This window comes from Venustampulla echinocandica (genome assembly GCF_003357145.1).
Source record: "Venustampulla echinocandica strain BP 5553 chromosome Unknown scaffold_0, whole genome shotgun sequence".
Taxonomy (NCBI): domain Eukaryota; kingdom Fungi; phylum Ascomycota; class Leotiomycetes; order Helotiales; family Pleuroascaceae; genus Venustampulla; species Venustampulla echinocandica.
In genome coordinates, this window is record NW_022474205.1 from 6,808,224 (window position 1) to 6,823,355 (window position 15,132).

A 15,132-nucleotide genomic window follows, 5' to 3' on the forward strand; every position below is an offset into this window, starting at 1 on the left:
ATGATGCTTATATCTGGTTCCTTGTGCTGTACACCTAAACAGTGTCGAAATATTGCTCTTATGAGTGTTGTAGGTCGTGGGGCGCTCTATACGACTCCCTGACCCCCAAGGACAAAAACAGCACTTCCACTCCCAGGCTTACTAACTACAACCGCCGACTCCTTCTGTTCGGGGCTTAAGACCATTTTACTATAGTACTCCTTGTCCCATGCCTCCTTCACAGCCTGGACCTTATCCGCGGGCACAAGATGCACACTGCACCCGCCCCATCCTGCACCAGTCAACCGCGAGCCATAGCTTCCTGCCCTGCGCGCAATGTCGCAGAGCTGGTCGATTTCGGGACAGCTACATTCGTAAAGCTCCCTGCAGCTATCCTGGGTCTCGTTCATTAGGTCGCCTAACCGTCGGTTCAACGACTCAGTGTTGGCGCTAGTGTCGCCGCTGAGATGGGACGCCGGATTTTCAAGAATTGTCATGAACTGTAAGACTCGCAGGGCTTCTGAGAATACGTGTAGGGCACGCTGGCGTAATTTGAAATGTTCTGCTCGCACAGGGAAGGTGAATGTGAAGCGTTCATTGAGTTCGTCCACAGACATGCCGATGACAGAGGCGATCTCTGCACGGGTGTAGCCATCATCTTTGGTTAAAGTTGTCTTTGTCAATTCAATGAGTTCCTTAAGTTGGTCTTCAACCCTTTTATCCGAGATTCTGAAGTATTGTTGGTGGAATCCGTTAAGAGAGATCTTCAGAGGGCCAGAGTCTTCCGGTAGTGGCTTGTTAGATTTACCAAGTTTCGCATGTAGATAGGCGGCTGCAAGACTGCACTCCACAACGCGGAGATTGTAACAGACAGGGCCGGTAACGTGTTTGTCGGCGCTGACGAAAGACTGTGCAATGACGAAGGAGAGTTCAGGTGAGGTCTTGGGGAACTTGACGGGTTTCGCCGTGAGAGTTGGGACGAAGGAAACGAAGAGCGCAGAACCTCGAAGAGAGAGGACCGAGGCCGCTTGGTCCATTCCTCCCGAGTTGACGCCCACGGCTCGCTCACTGACAATGGCCAGCTCGGTCAACTCTCGCTTATCAACTGCCTTCTCCCCGTTGGCATACATCACTGCCAGCGCCGATGAGCTCACGAAAGCTGCTGAGCTGCTGAGTCCTCCTCCGGCTGGAACCGTGCCATCCACCAGGATTTCTACGCTGACGGGCTTGTTGTAACTTCCACGCTTCCTCCGCAACAGCTCCAACGCCCCTCGCAGACCAGATTTGAAGTAATTGGTCCATTCGTGGACCTTAGCATCGATCTCGACGGAGTCAAAGGGGATTGTGAACTCGTGAGATGGGAATTTGTCAGGCTGGACATTAGAGATTTTGATCGTGTAGAAATCCGACGGCTTTTCCTCGTCAATCACGGATACGGCGAGCAGAACATCCGCTGTAATGGCCATCGGCAGCACCGAGTACAGAGAGTAGTCAATGTGCTCGCCGATGATATTGACCCGACCCGGCGATCTTGATACGAACTGGGGGCTGTGGCCATAGTTGGTCTTGAACTGCTCTACAAGGTGCTGCCATCTTTTTGTCTGGCCGGGAAGGGCGTCATCCGTGTAGATGTCGTTCAACGACTTTGCCAACGGCACCGAACCAGGCTCCTCCATCATATGCAATTCTTCGGATTCCTACTGGGCGGCTCGTGCAACCGTTGCGCAGGAAAGAGACCCGGGATAACGGCAGAGAATAGCGGGACGGCTGGGGTTTTGGGGTAGAGGGGTAGTTGTGTCTTGTTCAGTTCGGTTTCAGGAGATCGCAGGATGCCAGCCAGATCGAGAAGAGGTTTTGAGAAGAATAGCAAGAAATAGTACCAGACTGTAGGAACTGCAAATTCAGCATCACGCGGCGTCGAGGTGGACTGCCCGACTACCAGACCACCAAGCTGGCCGACTAGCAAAGTACTGCCCCTCCAAAACTGCCTCGAACCCCGCCGAAGACCCGCCGTCAGAGGGCCAGGGTGCGTTTAGCATGTTGATGGACAAACAAGAGCGGTGATTGGGTGCTTAGCGACGATGAGATGGAAGGCTCTTTAACAGGTCGCATGTTACTTCGTACATGAGTAGTTGAATAGCGGCGTGGAAGGCGGATAAATACTTTATATATGTACGCTACACCACGTCAAGCCACCCCGTCAGTGGCCTGGACTCCGCAGTGCCTTTGCCTTTGCTTTTTGCTTTTGCCCTGAAGGAAGGGGGCTTGGCAGGACAACAAGGGTTTTCGGGTATCACAGCGGAGTCAGCAAGCACGTGACGGCAGGGTTTTCCCCGGCGGCGAGGGGATGATCATCTGCAGACCTTTCGGCCTTGATCGGGCCCAGGAGCGGTGGATTGGGATTAGGAGGCTTTAATATATATCTCTGCTGGATGTTTTGGGGCCCGAGACTCGGGAGACTCCCTCGGACTGAAGACGCTCATTGTCTTTGGAGTTGGCATTTCCCGGAGGACTTTCGAGGAGGCTTGCTGTGCACCGGTTGATTGGTGTGGTTGAGCAACCAGTCATTAAAAAGCCCCGATACTACCTATGCTCCAGTACCGGAGTTAGAATCAATCGACCAGATATAATTTTGGTGGCGAAGCTGGAATGGCTATCATAAGTCCCTACTCCGTGAAAACCTTGGGACCTTGGGGAGAGTCAGTCAGAAAAGCCTTTGAAATCGGCACCTTGTGTTTGGCTACCTAAGGTGAGGTAGGTAAGGTAGGTAGGTAGGTATTCGGAAAGATATGAAGGAAACAGGAAACAGGAAAACAGGAATTGGGCATGGCAGGTGTAACGCAGCATCACGGCTGATAAATAGAAAGCCCCCGGACTTTATATCAGGACCAAGTGCTTGCTTGCTTCGTATAAGTACAGAGTAAATAATAGAAATCAAGAATATCAACAGAGCACGCACAAGCACGAGCCGTGATCGCCCTTTTTTACACGCTTGGCTGGGCGGTCTGGCCGTAGCGAGAGCCCGGGAGGCAAAAGACTCTCCCCACATTGGCGGTCCCAAGTTCCGACCTCGCTTTCAGAACTTTTGTAGCGGGAAGTGATTGTGATTCACCCGAGATCCCTCCCTCGGACCTGACTTCTTCCTCCTCCTCCTCTTCCTGCTGCCATCCCCACCGCCCCCCAAGAGCAAACATCTCCATAGAGACACCGCGAGACTCTGCGCATCGCTGTGCATCACCATCGCACTGGCTTAAAGAGTCCCCTTGGGCCCTCACCGGCTTCCCTTCTCTTTGGTGTCGTTTTCGACTTCGATTCCCGCTCGCTTCTTATCGCCCCCCTCCAATCCCCGAACCTTCAAGATGCTCCGGTCACAATCCGCCCGCGGCGCTGTCCGCGCTTTAAGACGACAGACAAGTTGTAATATACAGTCCTTCTCCTCTTCACCCGCCTCCGCAGGAATTGCTTTGGCGAGGAAGGGACCAGCAGCAATTCGGACACAGGCCACGGCTGCAACAGCCACCTCGGTATCAAGGTAAGCTTCCTCCCTTCACTTGGTGAGTCATGTCCACTGACAACTGATAACTTGTAGCCAAGAAAGAGAGCGTCCTAGTCCCGCCTTCAATGCCTCAACGCCTAAAGATGAGAACCCTTTACAGCATGCTAAACGACCGGAAATGGACGAGTCGTGCGTCTCCGCCCCTCGCTGCCGCTTCAAGACGTACTCTTCCATGCTAACCAAGTAATATAGCTTTATTGGGAAGACAGGAGGAGAGATATTCCATGAGATGATGCTTAGACAGGGGGTCAAACATATTTGTAAGTATCCCAGCTAAGTCGATTGTTCTTGCTAACAATCGTAGTTGGCTATCCCGGTGGCGCGATCCTTCCCGTATTCGATGCCATCTACAACTCCAAACACTTCGAATTCATCCTCCCCAAGCATGAACAAGGCGCTGGCCATATGGCAGAGGGTTATGCGAGGGTATCTGGCAAACCAGGAGTTGTCCTGGTAACCTCAGGCCCCGGTGCGACTAATGTTATCACGCCAATGCAGGATGCTTTCTCCGATGGAACTCCAATGGTTGTTTTCTGCGGTCAGGTAGTAACAACGGCAATTGGCAGCGATGCTTTCCAAGAAGCCGATGTCATCGGCATCTCAAGAGCCTGCACGAAATGGAACGTGATGGTCAAAAATGTGGCCGAGCTGCCCAGACGTATCGCGGAGGCTTTTGAGATCGCCACCTCCGGACGACCTGGACCTGTTTTGGTGGATCTGCCAAAGGATGTGACAGCAGCGATCTGCAGAAAGGCCATTCCCATAAGTAGCAGCCTTCCTGCTCTCCCCAGTCAAGCCTCAAAAGTAGCACTCGAGCATAGCCGAAAACAGCTTGCCGTCTCCATCCAACGTGTGGCTAAGTTGGTCAATATGGCCAAGAAGCCCGTTATATATGCTGGCCAAGGTGTTATTGCACACCCCGAAGGCCCTAGGCTCCTCAAAGAGTTAACTGATAAGGCGTCCATCCCTGTCACGACAACCCTCATGGGTCTGGGCGGGTTCGATGAGCTGGATGAGAAGGCTCTCCACATGCTTGGTATGCACGGCTCAGCCTATGCCAACCTAGCCATGCAAGAGGCAGACCTCATCATCGCTCTTGGGGCTCGTTTTGATGATCGTGTAACTGGATCTATACCAAAATTCGCACCAGCGGCGAAGGCCGCCGCGGCGGAAGGGCGAGGTGGTATTGTCCATTTCGAGATCATGCCAAAGAATATCAACAAGGTTATTCAAGCTACTGAGGCTGTCGAAGGCGATGTTGCGGCGAATCTTGGTATTCTCCTACCTCAGGTTGAGAAGAGAAGCATGGAAGACCGCAAAGAATGGTTCGATCAAATCAAATACTGGAAAAAGAAGTTTCCTCTCTCACACTACGAAAAGGCCGATCGAACTGGTCTGATCAAGCCCCAAACTCTCATTGAAGAGCTTTCAAATCTTACCGCCCATCGAAAACAAGACACCATTATTGCAACTGGTGTCGGTCAACATCAAATGTGGACGGCGCAGCATTTCCGCTGGCGTGCTCCAAGAACCATGGTTACTTCTGGCGGCCTTGGAACAATGGGTTATGGCCTCCCAGCAGCCATTGGTGCTAAGGTTGCTCGGCCTGATGCCCTTGTTATCGACATCGACGGTGATGCTTCCTTCAACATGACTCTGACCGAGTTATCGACTGCCAAACAGTTCAATATCGGTGTGAAGGTCATTGTCCTAAACAACGAAGAACAAGGCATGGTTACTCAATGGCAAAACATCTTCTACGAAGATCGATATGCCCACACCCACTCCGAAAACCCAAACTTCATGAAGTTAGCAGATGCGATGGGTATCCAAGCCAGGAGATGTACCAAGCCAGATGATGTCCGGGATGCCCTGAAATGGTTAATCGAGAGCGATGGGCCTGCATTCTTAGAGGTAGTTACCGACAAAAAGGTGCCGGTGTTGCCTATGGTGCCAGGTGGGAGTGCTTTGCATGAGTTCTTGTTTTGGGACGGAGGTATGTCAACAATTGCCCCTTTTACACCCCTATTTTCTAACAATTGCCACAGTCAAAGACAAGGAACGCCGAAAAATCATGCAGGAGAGAACAGGTGGTAAGCACGGTAAATAAGCCCGAAACCTTCCTCCTTCGGTAGAATCATTTGGACGGCGATATCCATGGTGTGCTTTTGCTTCTCGTATCTCTTTCTATTGCAGCAATTCAACTGGAAACGGTGTTAGGAAAAGTTATTTTGGTGCGTTGCATTTGATTGCGGCATTTTCGACGATTCATGGGCTTCATGAACAGCTGCTAGGGCTCGTAAGATACTTGTGGGATGTGGTGTAGATTCCAGAGACCGAAGTGGCTCGGACGATTGTATATATTTACACATGGCTAATGACGAAGACGTTTCCCGAGATAAGGCGTCGATGGAACCCTTATTTTGTGAACTTTTGCAAAGACAGCTCACCTTGACCTCTAGAATCAAAGAATCTTCCAACCGTAGGTTGTTTGATAAGTGCAATGCCGACTTCCAGATATAGAAGCCTTTCATGTTCGAAAATTGTAAAAAAAAGTGAAACATTCAAGGGTATCCCGTACCTGTCAGGTTTGAGATATTTGGTCATTGTATAGCTTAAAAGGCTATCCATGAGCCCTCTACCTATATATGCCTTCCCGCCTAAGCGCCAGTAGAGAATAAGTCTATAGATGATCTTATTATCGCGCGATTCCACCCAAGAACCCAACAACTCTCTCGACCAAGTCCTCCAACGACTCCGCATTACCAGAAACATTATGGTTAGCACCCTTTATGACCGCTGAATTAAGCTCATCCACCTTGCCGTTGCCTCTATTAACAATATCAATCCACCTCTCAACTAAAGCCTCCTTGTCAATTGTCTCCGCTACATACTCATCGCTTCCCGAGTACAGGATACACAGCGGACTCGACCTCGGCAAGCTCCCAAACGTTTTCATGAGTTGCTCATCAGTCAGGTCCGAGCTGAAATAATCATCATCCCCGTCGTGGTTAGGGCTTGCTAAGGATAGCCACCTTCTCGCCGTCACCGGTGCTGGTGATGGACTGAAACATGCTGGTAATATGGCTTCCCCGTTCCCGGATTCTATCATTGCCGTTGCGGTTTCACAGCCTTTCTTATAAACGTCAGGTCCCACCATTACAACCAAGGATTCGCGGTCACTGGCGGGGGCTTGGATAATTGCTCCGTCGATAGGGGAACGAGTCTCATGCCCGGGGCCGGTTAAGTATTCCATAGCGTCTTGACATCCGGTGGAGTGGCCCATCAATACTATTTTGCCGTCCTTGATGGTGCGGAAGTAGGCAACGCATTTTGAGAGTTCCTCTACGTCCTGTTGCAAAGAGGAGGTTCCCCAGCCGTCGTAGGAGGAGGAGAGGATGACTTGGGCGATAGTCCATGAGGGTGAAAGGTTCGAGGCGATGTCGGATGTGTATGGGACGGTATGTAGACCATCGGAGAGGCCCCCAACGAAGATTAAGAGATTCTCAGGTCGCCGTTCGTGCGTGGTTGGAGTGTGCTCAAATGCAAATAGACGGGGTGACTATTGAGAGTTAGAAATCTAATTCGACGTGACGGCATAAAAATTTTTGGAGAGGTTGGTTGGGATCTAGTAAAACGAGAAGTATGATTGAGATGCCTTGGAAGGATATACTTTGTGCAGGGAAATGATTAGGATTCATTCGGAGGACAATACAGAACAGAATGCTGGATTATTTATTAAAAAAAAATTAGAGAGATGTTTTCTAATACATGTAAACTATTACAGATATGAGAGTATGAGCGAGTGAGGTTTGAGATGCGAACTGTACTCACATATTGATGTGATACACCCCTTCTCGCAATGCCTTTGAACGTTTCCTCTGCCATTTTTGGGCGTGTAATGGAACTCAGTTGATTGTCTAAGCCCGCACAATTTGAATTTGAATTGGCTGTAGCGAAAATATGAAGTATAAACTACAGAATTGAATTATGTGCGTAGTGTCTCAGAATATAAAGTACGAAGTATATGGTAGATTTAGAGTGGGGAATTGCGGTGATGGTGTTCATCCCTCCCTCTACAAAAGTCACGAGACATGCTCCCCCTGGGCCATTCGCGAGGGTCTTGAAATTTATCTCGAGCTTCAACGAGCAACCAGAAACAGCCATCCAAAACACCACCCACCGATCCTCATAATGGCGGTCAAGATGCCATCTCACACCTCCATAACGCGCCTCCTCTCCCCGCTCGTCAATTCCTTTCGCACAGTCTCCCTCAACCCTTCAGCCTCCCTCGCCAAACCCTCGACCATCCGATCATTCAGCACATCATCCACACATCTTGCACCCCCGAACAAAAATGCAAAACAAGCCGATCCCCGCATATCCCTTATTAGATACCACATGCAGCATCCAAAGACGCCGCGGCCCCTGAAGCTGAGTCGGATGCGCGCGCTGAGGCATTGGACGATTCATCGGGCTTGGATGCTGGCGAGGAGGAAGAGGAAGGAGGCGGAGGAGAATGAACTGCAGAGGTACGAAGACTTCTCTTTGTTACCTTCTTTTGATTTTGGGGTTGTTTCAGTCTCTTAGGGTACCTTTTGGGCGAGTAATTGTGCTCTAGAAGGTGGAGGTTTGAACGGAAAAGCAAAAGGTTTAGACGAGAGTATTGGCTAATCGGTGATGGGATGTAGGATGTACCAATCTATGCATTCTGCTTGCGAGGAGTTACGGTTGATGGATCCGCCTGGGTCGAAGGATGCGGGGAGGCTCTACAGGATTGCTATGGAGAAGAAGGGTATCTTCGGGCATGGGGGAGTGCCGATTGAGTATGCGAGGGCCCAAACCGATACGCCAGCGAAAGAGCCGTGGAACCATGAATGGACGAGATAGACTTTACTGAAAAGTAGGAATATGGAGCTAGAAGAACGTGTACAATACCTGCGGGATAGGGAAGGGAAGGTGTCGATATTCAGGAATAAGGGCAGCCAATGTTCATGATGCTTGCCAATATGTATTTTATGTACAAGGAGTCTCCCATTAAACCAACGCTATTGTTCGCAAGCAATGCAGTAATTTCCATCCCTCCGCATGCTCGATGTGTGAGGCTATAGAATCCAATGGAGAAAAAGAGAGTAAAGACCAAGCCGTGATCAATCGTCACTGCTCTATCTGGCATTCCAGACGAGCCACATATACCACAGGCAGACAGGTTTGAAACTTTTGGGTTTGCATGGTTCCGTATGCAAGATATCCTGATGTCCCCATAACATTATGCTTTCTGCAGTAAAAGCGAGTATAGACATCCGCTATGCGGAAAAGCAAGCCGGTATTGCGGGTGTAGGAAGCGAAGGCGTATTCCGGTCGTGTGTTCGTGTTCGTGCATTAGAAAGCTTAGTTTCGAATTATTGTTTGTTCCCAAAGTTATCCCGCAGTACCATCCGTCTATTTTCATCAAGCAACTCCAATCCGTATTCTTATAGTATGACACAGCATCCTCCCCGCTCGCCCTTCTCAAAGGTGAGTAGGGCTGCTCTCGTGGCCGCCTCGAAGACGTCGTCAACTCCCTCACCGGACAAGGACGAGCATTCGAGGTACTTGCGTGCCCCAATCTCGCGTGCAATCTCGCTCGCTTCCCTACTGTTAACAAAGTGTTGTGACTTCTTGCGGATTTCTTCTATGGCCACTGGATCTTCTCGGAGATCTTTCTTCAAGCCGACAAGAATGATTGGGACGCCGGGACATCGCTCGGTCGCTTCTTCGGCCCACTGATAGATAAGGATCAGCATATGAAAAGCCTCGTAACAGTGAAACTCAATATTTACATACCTTGTGTTTGACGTTATCCAAGGAGTCTGGGGTATCGATCGAGAACCCTATTAGGATGACATGGGCTTTTGAATATGCTAAAGGCCGTAGCCTTTTATAATCTTCCTGCCCTGCTGTATCCCATAAGGCTAATTGCACACTCTTTCCATCTACCCGGCAATCTGTAACGTAGTTCTCGAAAACGGTCGGTACCTATAAATAACACTGTCAGTTCTTGGACACGGCGATCATTCCGTAGTAGTCGACCGGACTCACATAATGCTGGGGAATTTCTTGTCAGCATTGTACATTTCAACATTGCGTCACGGATGAGCTTACGGTGGGGAAATAGCCAAGTGTGAACACACTGAGCAGTGAGGTTTTACCGCAGGCACCATCTCCAATTATGACCAATTTCCTGTAGACCCATTAGCGGGTGTTCGATTTAGACTCCCGTATAATCTTCTTGTAAATCGCTATCCCAATTCCAAAATCTAACCGCTAGGGCACACATGCGGCACCACACAGTCTTCCAATCCTGATCTCCTTCCCAACACGCATGGATATGCTCCATCGCTCCATGGAATATACCGGACTGATAAGCCCAAAGGCTATTTTGGGCGCTTCTGGTTGAACGTACCTTCGCATGACATTTTGGGCTTGTTCTTGGGCCATATTCAATCGACGTTATGAGGATTGTTCTTGTTCCGAAGACTTTTGAGGACCCGGATTAGAGAAAGACCATGTACCGGTCGAGGTAAGGGGCGCCGGCCAAGGGGTTCGGCGGCTTATGGAGTTGTGGAAACTGAGACGATGTGAGCGATACGAAGTCGGCGGTCGTCCGCGCGTGGATAACGGGGGTATCGGACAGGCCGCTGAGACTGGGAAGCAGAGGATGGCAGATACTATATCGTGAGGCGTGCTAATATCCTCCAGAAGTTCCGCTGGAAATTGCAGAGTCCTCGTACGACTTTGACTTTTTCTTTCTTGCAGTTAAAGCAGGAGTGTTGGGAGTTGGAGAGGGCTTGTGAATATTAATGGGGGGACAACTGGGCTGAGCCACCAAACCGTGCACCCTGGCCCTGAAGCTCTCGAAGGGGCTTAGATTGTGCTGGGCTGATACTGCTGGTGCTGATGCTGCTCGCCTGCGCGGAGCTCCAGGAGGGTTACAGGCGGATTCAGCTGCTGGATTCGGTATTATTCGTTGCTGTTGCTTGTGTGTTGCTTGTTGCTGTTGGGGTGGAGAAAGGGGACTGCAGGATATAGGATGCTGCCAATAGAGGAGCCGGATACGGTAAGCTCTGCGTGAGAAGGGAATAAAGGCGATGAGAAGAGAGGAATACAAAAAGAGAAGCAACAAGACGAGAACAGCTCTATACCTGTTCTTGGAATGAATTGAAGGCGCAATTGCTGAGGTGGTGTACTGATTGTTAAGTGTATTTTGGTACCTTTGGGTTCTGGTGGTGACGAGACCGACTACGAAGGATAACCTGTGCAGTGGGTGCCTGGTGCCTAAGGCGTCCACCGCAGTTCTTGACGAAGCAACTTCATCCACATCCACAAGGTAGGAGGACGCTGGACTCGCTCATCAACACCACCACCTAATCCTCCCCGGTCTCCAAACCTGCCCTCGCCCTGACCTCGACGCAACCGCACGCCCTCGACGACCGGCTCGCGCTACCATCTCCCTTCCACGCCTCCTGTCCTTTCTCAAAGTCCCCCGGCGACCGTCGTGCCTCTGCCAGAAGGAGACACCTTGGTGGGGCAGTCGCTATTCACCTTTGTTGTGAGTCTCCAGATTCACTCCAGCGTTCTCTCTGATCCTCCTCGGTGAAAATGAGATGGAACCCTTTGGCCGCCTCTAATTTCTGTGTTACCAAACAGGCGCCCCCCAGTCCACGAAGTCCATCCACGACCCATCCTCCCTACCTCACCTCATCGGAATGCCGGCGAACCGACGCCAGCAGACCGCACAATCTCCAGCATCTCCCACCTGCAAAGCCACTGCGAAGTATACTAACAAGGATGGTTCGAAGTTCATAACTGTCCCCAAATCGTACAACACCAGCGACTCATCTGAGACATCCCCAACCATGGCTCAGACGACCACGAAGCCAAACGGCCAAATGCCCGCACCTCCTACAGATGCCAGCAATGCTGCACCCACGGTCAACAGAAAGAAGCAGAAGCGGAGGCAGAAACAGGCCGCTAAACTTGCTGCTGAGCAACCTGCAATGACCAGTGCAAACGGTGCGCAAACGGCTGGCGACGTTAAGAGACAGATCCAAGAACTAGAGGCACGTTTCCGAGAGCACGGCTTGGATGAACAATTCGAGGGAAATGGTCATGGCCAGTTTGACCCTGCCGAAGGCGACCAGTACTACAGTGATGAGGGTGACGAGTATTCTGGCTCTTATGGTCATGAGGGTTCCTCCGCAAACGGTTATGCGATGCCTCCATCTAATCCCTCAGATAAAAAGTCCAAGAGGAAAAAGAAGCCAAAGGGGCACTTATCCGGAAATTCAAACCATCCCCATCCTCCGCACGCAACGAATGGATTATCACATGATCACGTACCCCTGCCACTCCCCCCTCTTGGAGCCACGAACATGCCCCGAGGCCCAGGAATTTCGAAGGAGAAGATCTGGAATACTTCTTCACAGGAAGAGCGCGAGCGAATAAAGGAATTCTGGTTATCCCTCGGCGAAGATGAGCGCAAGTCACTTGTCAAGGTCGAAAAGGATGCTGTATTAAAGAAGATGAAGGAGCAACAGAAGCACTCGTGTAGCTGTACGGTCTGTGGACGTAAACGCACTGCCATCGAAGAAGAACTTGAAGTTCTCTACGATGCATATTATGAAGAGCTAGAGCAGTATGCAAATCATCAAGGGGATGGCGGTCCTCCACCAATGATGCCCCCGCCCCGTCGATTTGGTGCCATGAGTGGCCTGCAACCACCCCATCGCCTGCCACCAGCATTTAATGGACAGCAACCATCTAGGGGTAGGATAGTAGAGCAGCTTGGCGACGACGAAGATGAGGAAGGCGATGAAGAGTATAGCGAAGACGAGGGAGACGAAGATGACTATAGCGATGAAGAGCCCGAAGAGATTCCTCGGAGCAATCATGCTGCAGACTTCTTCAGTTTTGGGAATAGTCTAACGGTCCAAGGTGGTATACTTACAGTAGCGGACGACCTCCTCAAGAACGATGGTAAAAAGTTTATCGAGATGATGGAGCAGCTTGCTGAGCGTCGAATGGCACGAGAAGAAGACGCCAGGGAGCAGCAATACTCAAATCCAAACTACGGACATCCTCCAAATGGTGCTATGCATTCTCACTCACACGCCCATAATCACCCACCCTTGCCAGATGACGAGGAGTATGATGAGGAAGATGAGGAGGAGGATGAGTATGATAGTCAGGATGAGGACTATGATGAAGAGGAGATGGTAGGTGAAGGCGAGTGCGGTTGCGCGGCATGTTCTAATTTTATGCAGGACACCATGACGGAGGAGCAGCGGATGGAGGAAGGACGCAGGATGTTCCAGATATTCGCTGCCAGAATGTTCGAGCAACGAGTATTGACTGCCTACAAAGAAAAGGTTGCCAAGGAACGTCAACAAAAACTACTCGAAGAACTTGAAGAGGAAAGTCGGGCAGATTCAGAAAAGAAAGCGAAGAAGGCCAAAGATGCCCAAAAGAAGAAAGACAGATTAGCTCAAAAGAAGCAAGCCCTTGGCCAGGAGAAAGCAAGGCGGGAGGCCGAGAAGGCTGCTGAGGAAGCCGCTCGCCTTGCGGCCGAGGAGAAAAAGGCCGAAGAACAACGGTTGAAAGCCGAGGAGAAACGCAAGAAGAAGGAAGCCCAAAAGAAGGCCGAAGAAGAGGAGCGGCTAAAGAAGGAGGCCGAAAAGCAGCGGCGAATACAGGAGCAACGAGAGCGGCAGGCCGAGCTTGAACGCAAGCAGAGAGAAGCCAAAGAAAAGGAGCGAAAAGACAAAGAGGAATTGAGGCGGAAGGAAAGAGAGGCCAAGGACGCGAAGGAGCGGGAAGCTAAGGAGCGAAAGGAGAAGCTAGAGAAAGAGAAGCTGGAAAAGGAGGCAAAGGCGAAAGCTGAGAAGGACGCCAGGGAGAAACAAAAGCGGGAGGAGTTGGCAGCCCAACAAGCCGCCGTTCAAGCATCTCAAGCTGCCACACAGATCTTGAAGCGACCGCAACCTCCCGTACCTATTCCTGCGAATCTCCAACCCACTACTACATCTATTGCTTCTCCGCATATCCCAGTTGCGACCCCCGCTATCCCAAAGGCACCAACTCCTATTAAACTGCGGACATCTTCTCAGCAAGAATCAAGTGGATCCATCCCCCAGACACCGCAGAGTAGCGGTTTAAGCCAGAATGTTTCCCCTGCTCCATCGGCTTCTCAACAAGGCAGCCCGGGTCCCATTGGCCCTCCCGGAAAGAACCAGACCCAGCATCCCTTTCTACATCACCCGCAGGCCACCTCTCCAATACATGCAGCGCTCAAGAGTCCTCCTGGGATGCAACCACCGCCGTTCGGGAATATGCAGCCCATGGGTATGGGTTTCCAACCTGGTATGCCTATGATGGCGCCAGGTTTTGGTGGCCGTATGCCCCACGAGCCCATATATCCACATCAACAACCCATGGGTGCACCATTCAGACCTCTTGCTGGCCCGAATGGTATGCCGCTGCATCCAGGACTAAATATGCATCAGATTCCACAAGGAAGAGGCTTTCCTCTACCCCATGCACCACCAGGCTTCCCCCAGGTGCCAAATGGTCTAGGTGGCATTGGCCAGCCGTTTGCCCAGAAAGATGGTCCCTCCCCCCAAACACATTCACGGCAACAGTCAGCTTCCTATGAAAAGCCTTTCGAACCGTCGACGTCAGTCCCACAGGCTCAGCCTATTGCAAGGCCAGCTCCAATTGGTCGCCCATCCAGTGTTGTACATGGCCATCGTCAAGGTGGCGGAAACAGTGATGTCGATGATCTGAGCAATCACCTTGGCAGCAGCGCTTTACTTGATGACTCCGATGAGCCACTTAATCCTGGAGGCAATGGGCGACGCTCAAGCGCCGTGCATAATATCAATACCCGTCCAAACTTTGCACCACCCTTTGGAATGGAACCTCCGGCATTCGCGAGTCCGATGAGCTCATATAATACATGGGGTGGGCCTCCAAATCCATTTGGACCTTCATCTCTTCCAAGCTCAAATTTGGGGGGGGGCTGGGGATCAGCCAACTCCTCGTTTGGGGCAGTTGGAGGTGCTCCGCTTAGCCGTCCTTTGCAGCCACGCTCCGTAGCTATCCGATTAATGATATGCCGCGCTTGCAAGAGTATGGAAGGGTCCACACCTGACCGCTACAGCGATATCAATCGTATCAAGGAACATATCGATCATTTCAACCCTCCGAACGAGCCAGTTTCGGAGAAGGAGATCCTTGATATATGTGAGACTGAGGGTAGCCCGATGAACGGCGGCGGCTCATTCGATATCCGCCAGGAAGGTAATGGCTACTTCATCCGCTACGAGGATGCAACGCCGATTCATCGTCCAATCGGCGCTCCTGGTGAGATCGGCAGTCCAATTGTAGGTGGTGGTGGAATTCGATTTTCCGGACCTCCTCCCGGCTTCTAAGCCAATTATCCATGTTTCCTTTGGGAATGTACTGTCTTGTTTGTATCATTTGCATCATCCCACGGTCAATACGGCCGATACGATGTGGCGCTATTGCTTCTGGTCATCTGCCTGCTTTAACTTGAT

At 51.0% G+C, this 15,132-nt stretch overlaps 6 protein-coding genes across 6 annotated transcripts; 3 read left to right on the top strand and 3 right to left on the bottom strand.

Annotated features, from left to right (window-relative positions):
- Nucleotides 1–86: 86 nt before the first annotated feature.
- Nucleotides 87–1,655, bottom strand: BP5553_02127 (putative galactokinase protein; the record flags this gene model as incomplete). The annotated part of the gene is made up of 1 exon (XM_032010750.1): nt 87–1,655. The coding sequence occupies one exon, from the start codon at nt 1,653–1,655 to the stop codon at nt 87–89; it is 1,569 nt and encodes a 522-aa protein (XP_031874804.1).
- Nucleotides 1,656–3,338: 1,683 nt separating this feature from the next.
- BP5553_02128 (Acetolactate synthase) lies at nt 3,339–5,645 on the top strand (the record flags this gene model as incomplete). Its single annotated transcript, XM_032010751.1, has 5 exons — nt 3,339–3,511; nt 3,569–3,664; nt 3,728–3,795; nt 3,840–5,531; nt 5,584–5,645. 5 exons carry the CDS (start codon nt 3,339–3,341, stop codon nt 5,643–5,645), a joined length of 2,091 nt encoding a protein of 696 aa, XP_031874805.1.
- Nucleotides 5,646–6,233: 588 nt separating this feature from the next.
- On the bottom strand, nt 6,234–7,423 carry BP5553_02129 (uncharacterized protein; the record flags this gene model as incomplete). Its single annotated transcript, XM_032010752.1, has 2 exons — nt 6,234–7,097; nt 7,370–7,423. The coding sequence occupies 2 exons, from the start codon at nt 7,421–7,423 to the stop codon at nt 6,234–6,236; spliced, it is 918 nt and encodes a 305-aa protein (XP_031874806.1).
- A 306-nt stretch (nt 7,424–7,729) lies between these two features.
- BP5553_02130 (Uncharacterized protein) lies at nt 7,730–8,425 on the top strand (the record flags this gene model as incomplete). Its single annotated transcript, XM_032010753.1, has 2 exons — nt 7,730–8,067; nt 8,227–8,425. 2 exons carry the CDS (start codon nt 7,730–7,732, stop codon nt 8,423–8,425), a joined length of 537 nt encoding a protein of 178 aa, XP_031874807.1.
- A 584-nt stretch (nt 8,426–9,009) lies between these two features.
- Nucleotides 9,010–10,015, bottom strand: BP5553_02131 (Uncharacterized protein; the record flags this gene model as incomplete). The annotated part of the gene is made up of 4 exons (XM_032010754.1): nt 9,010–9,300; nt 9,362–9,553; nt 9,680–9,758; nt 9,981–10,015. 4 exons carry the CDS (start codon nt 10,013–10,015, stop codon nt 9,010–9,012), a joined length of 597 nt encoding a protein of 198 aa, XP_031874808.1.
- A 1,268-nt stretch (nt 10,016–11,283) lies between these two features.
- Nucleotides 11,284–15,006, top strand: BP5553_02132 (Stress response protein NST1; the record flags this gene model as incomplete). Its single annotated transcript, XM_032010755.1, has 2 exons — nt 11,284–12,792; nt 12,841–15,006. 2 exons carry the CDS (start codon nt 11,284–11,286, stop codon nt 15,004–15,006), a joined length of 3,675 nt encoding a protein of 1,224 aa, XP_031874809.1.
- Between the last annotated feature and the right edge of the window lie 126 nt (nt 15,007–15,132).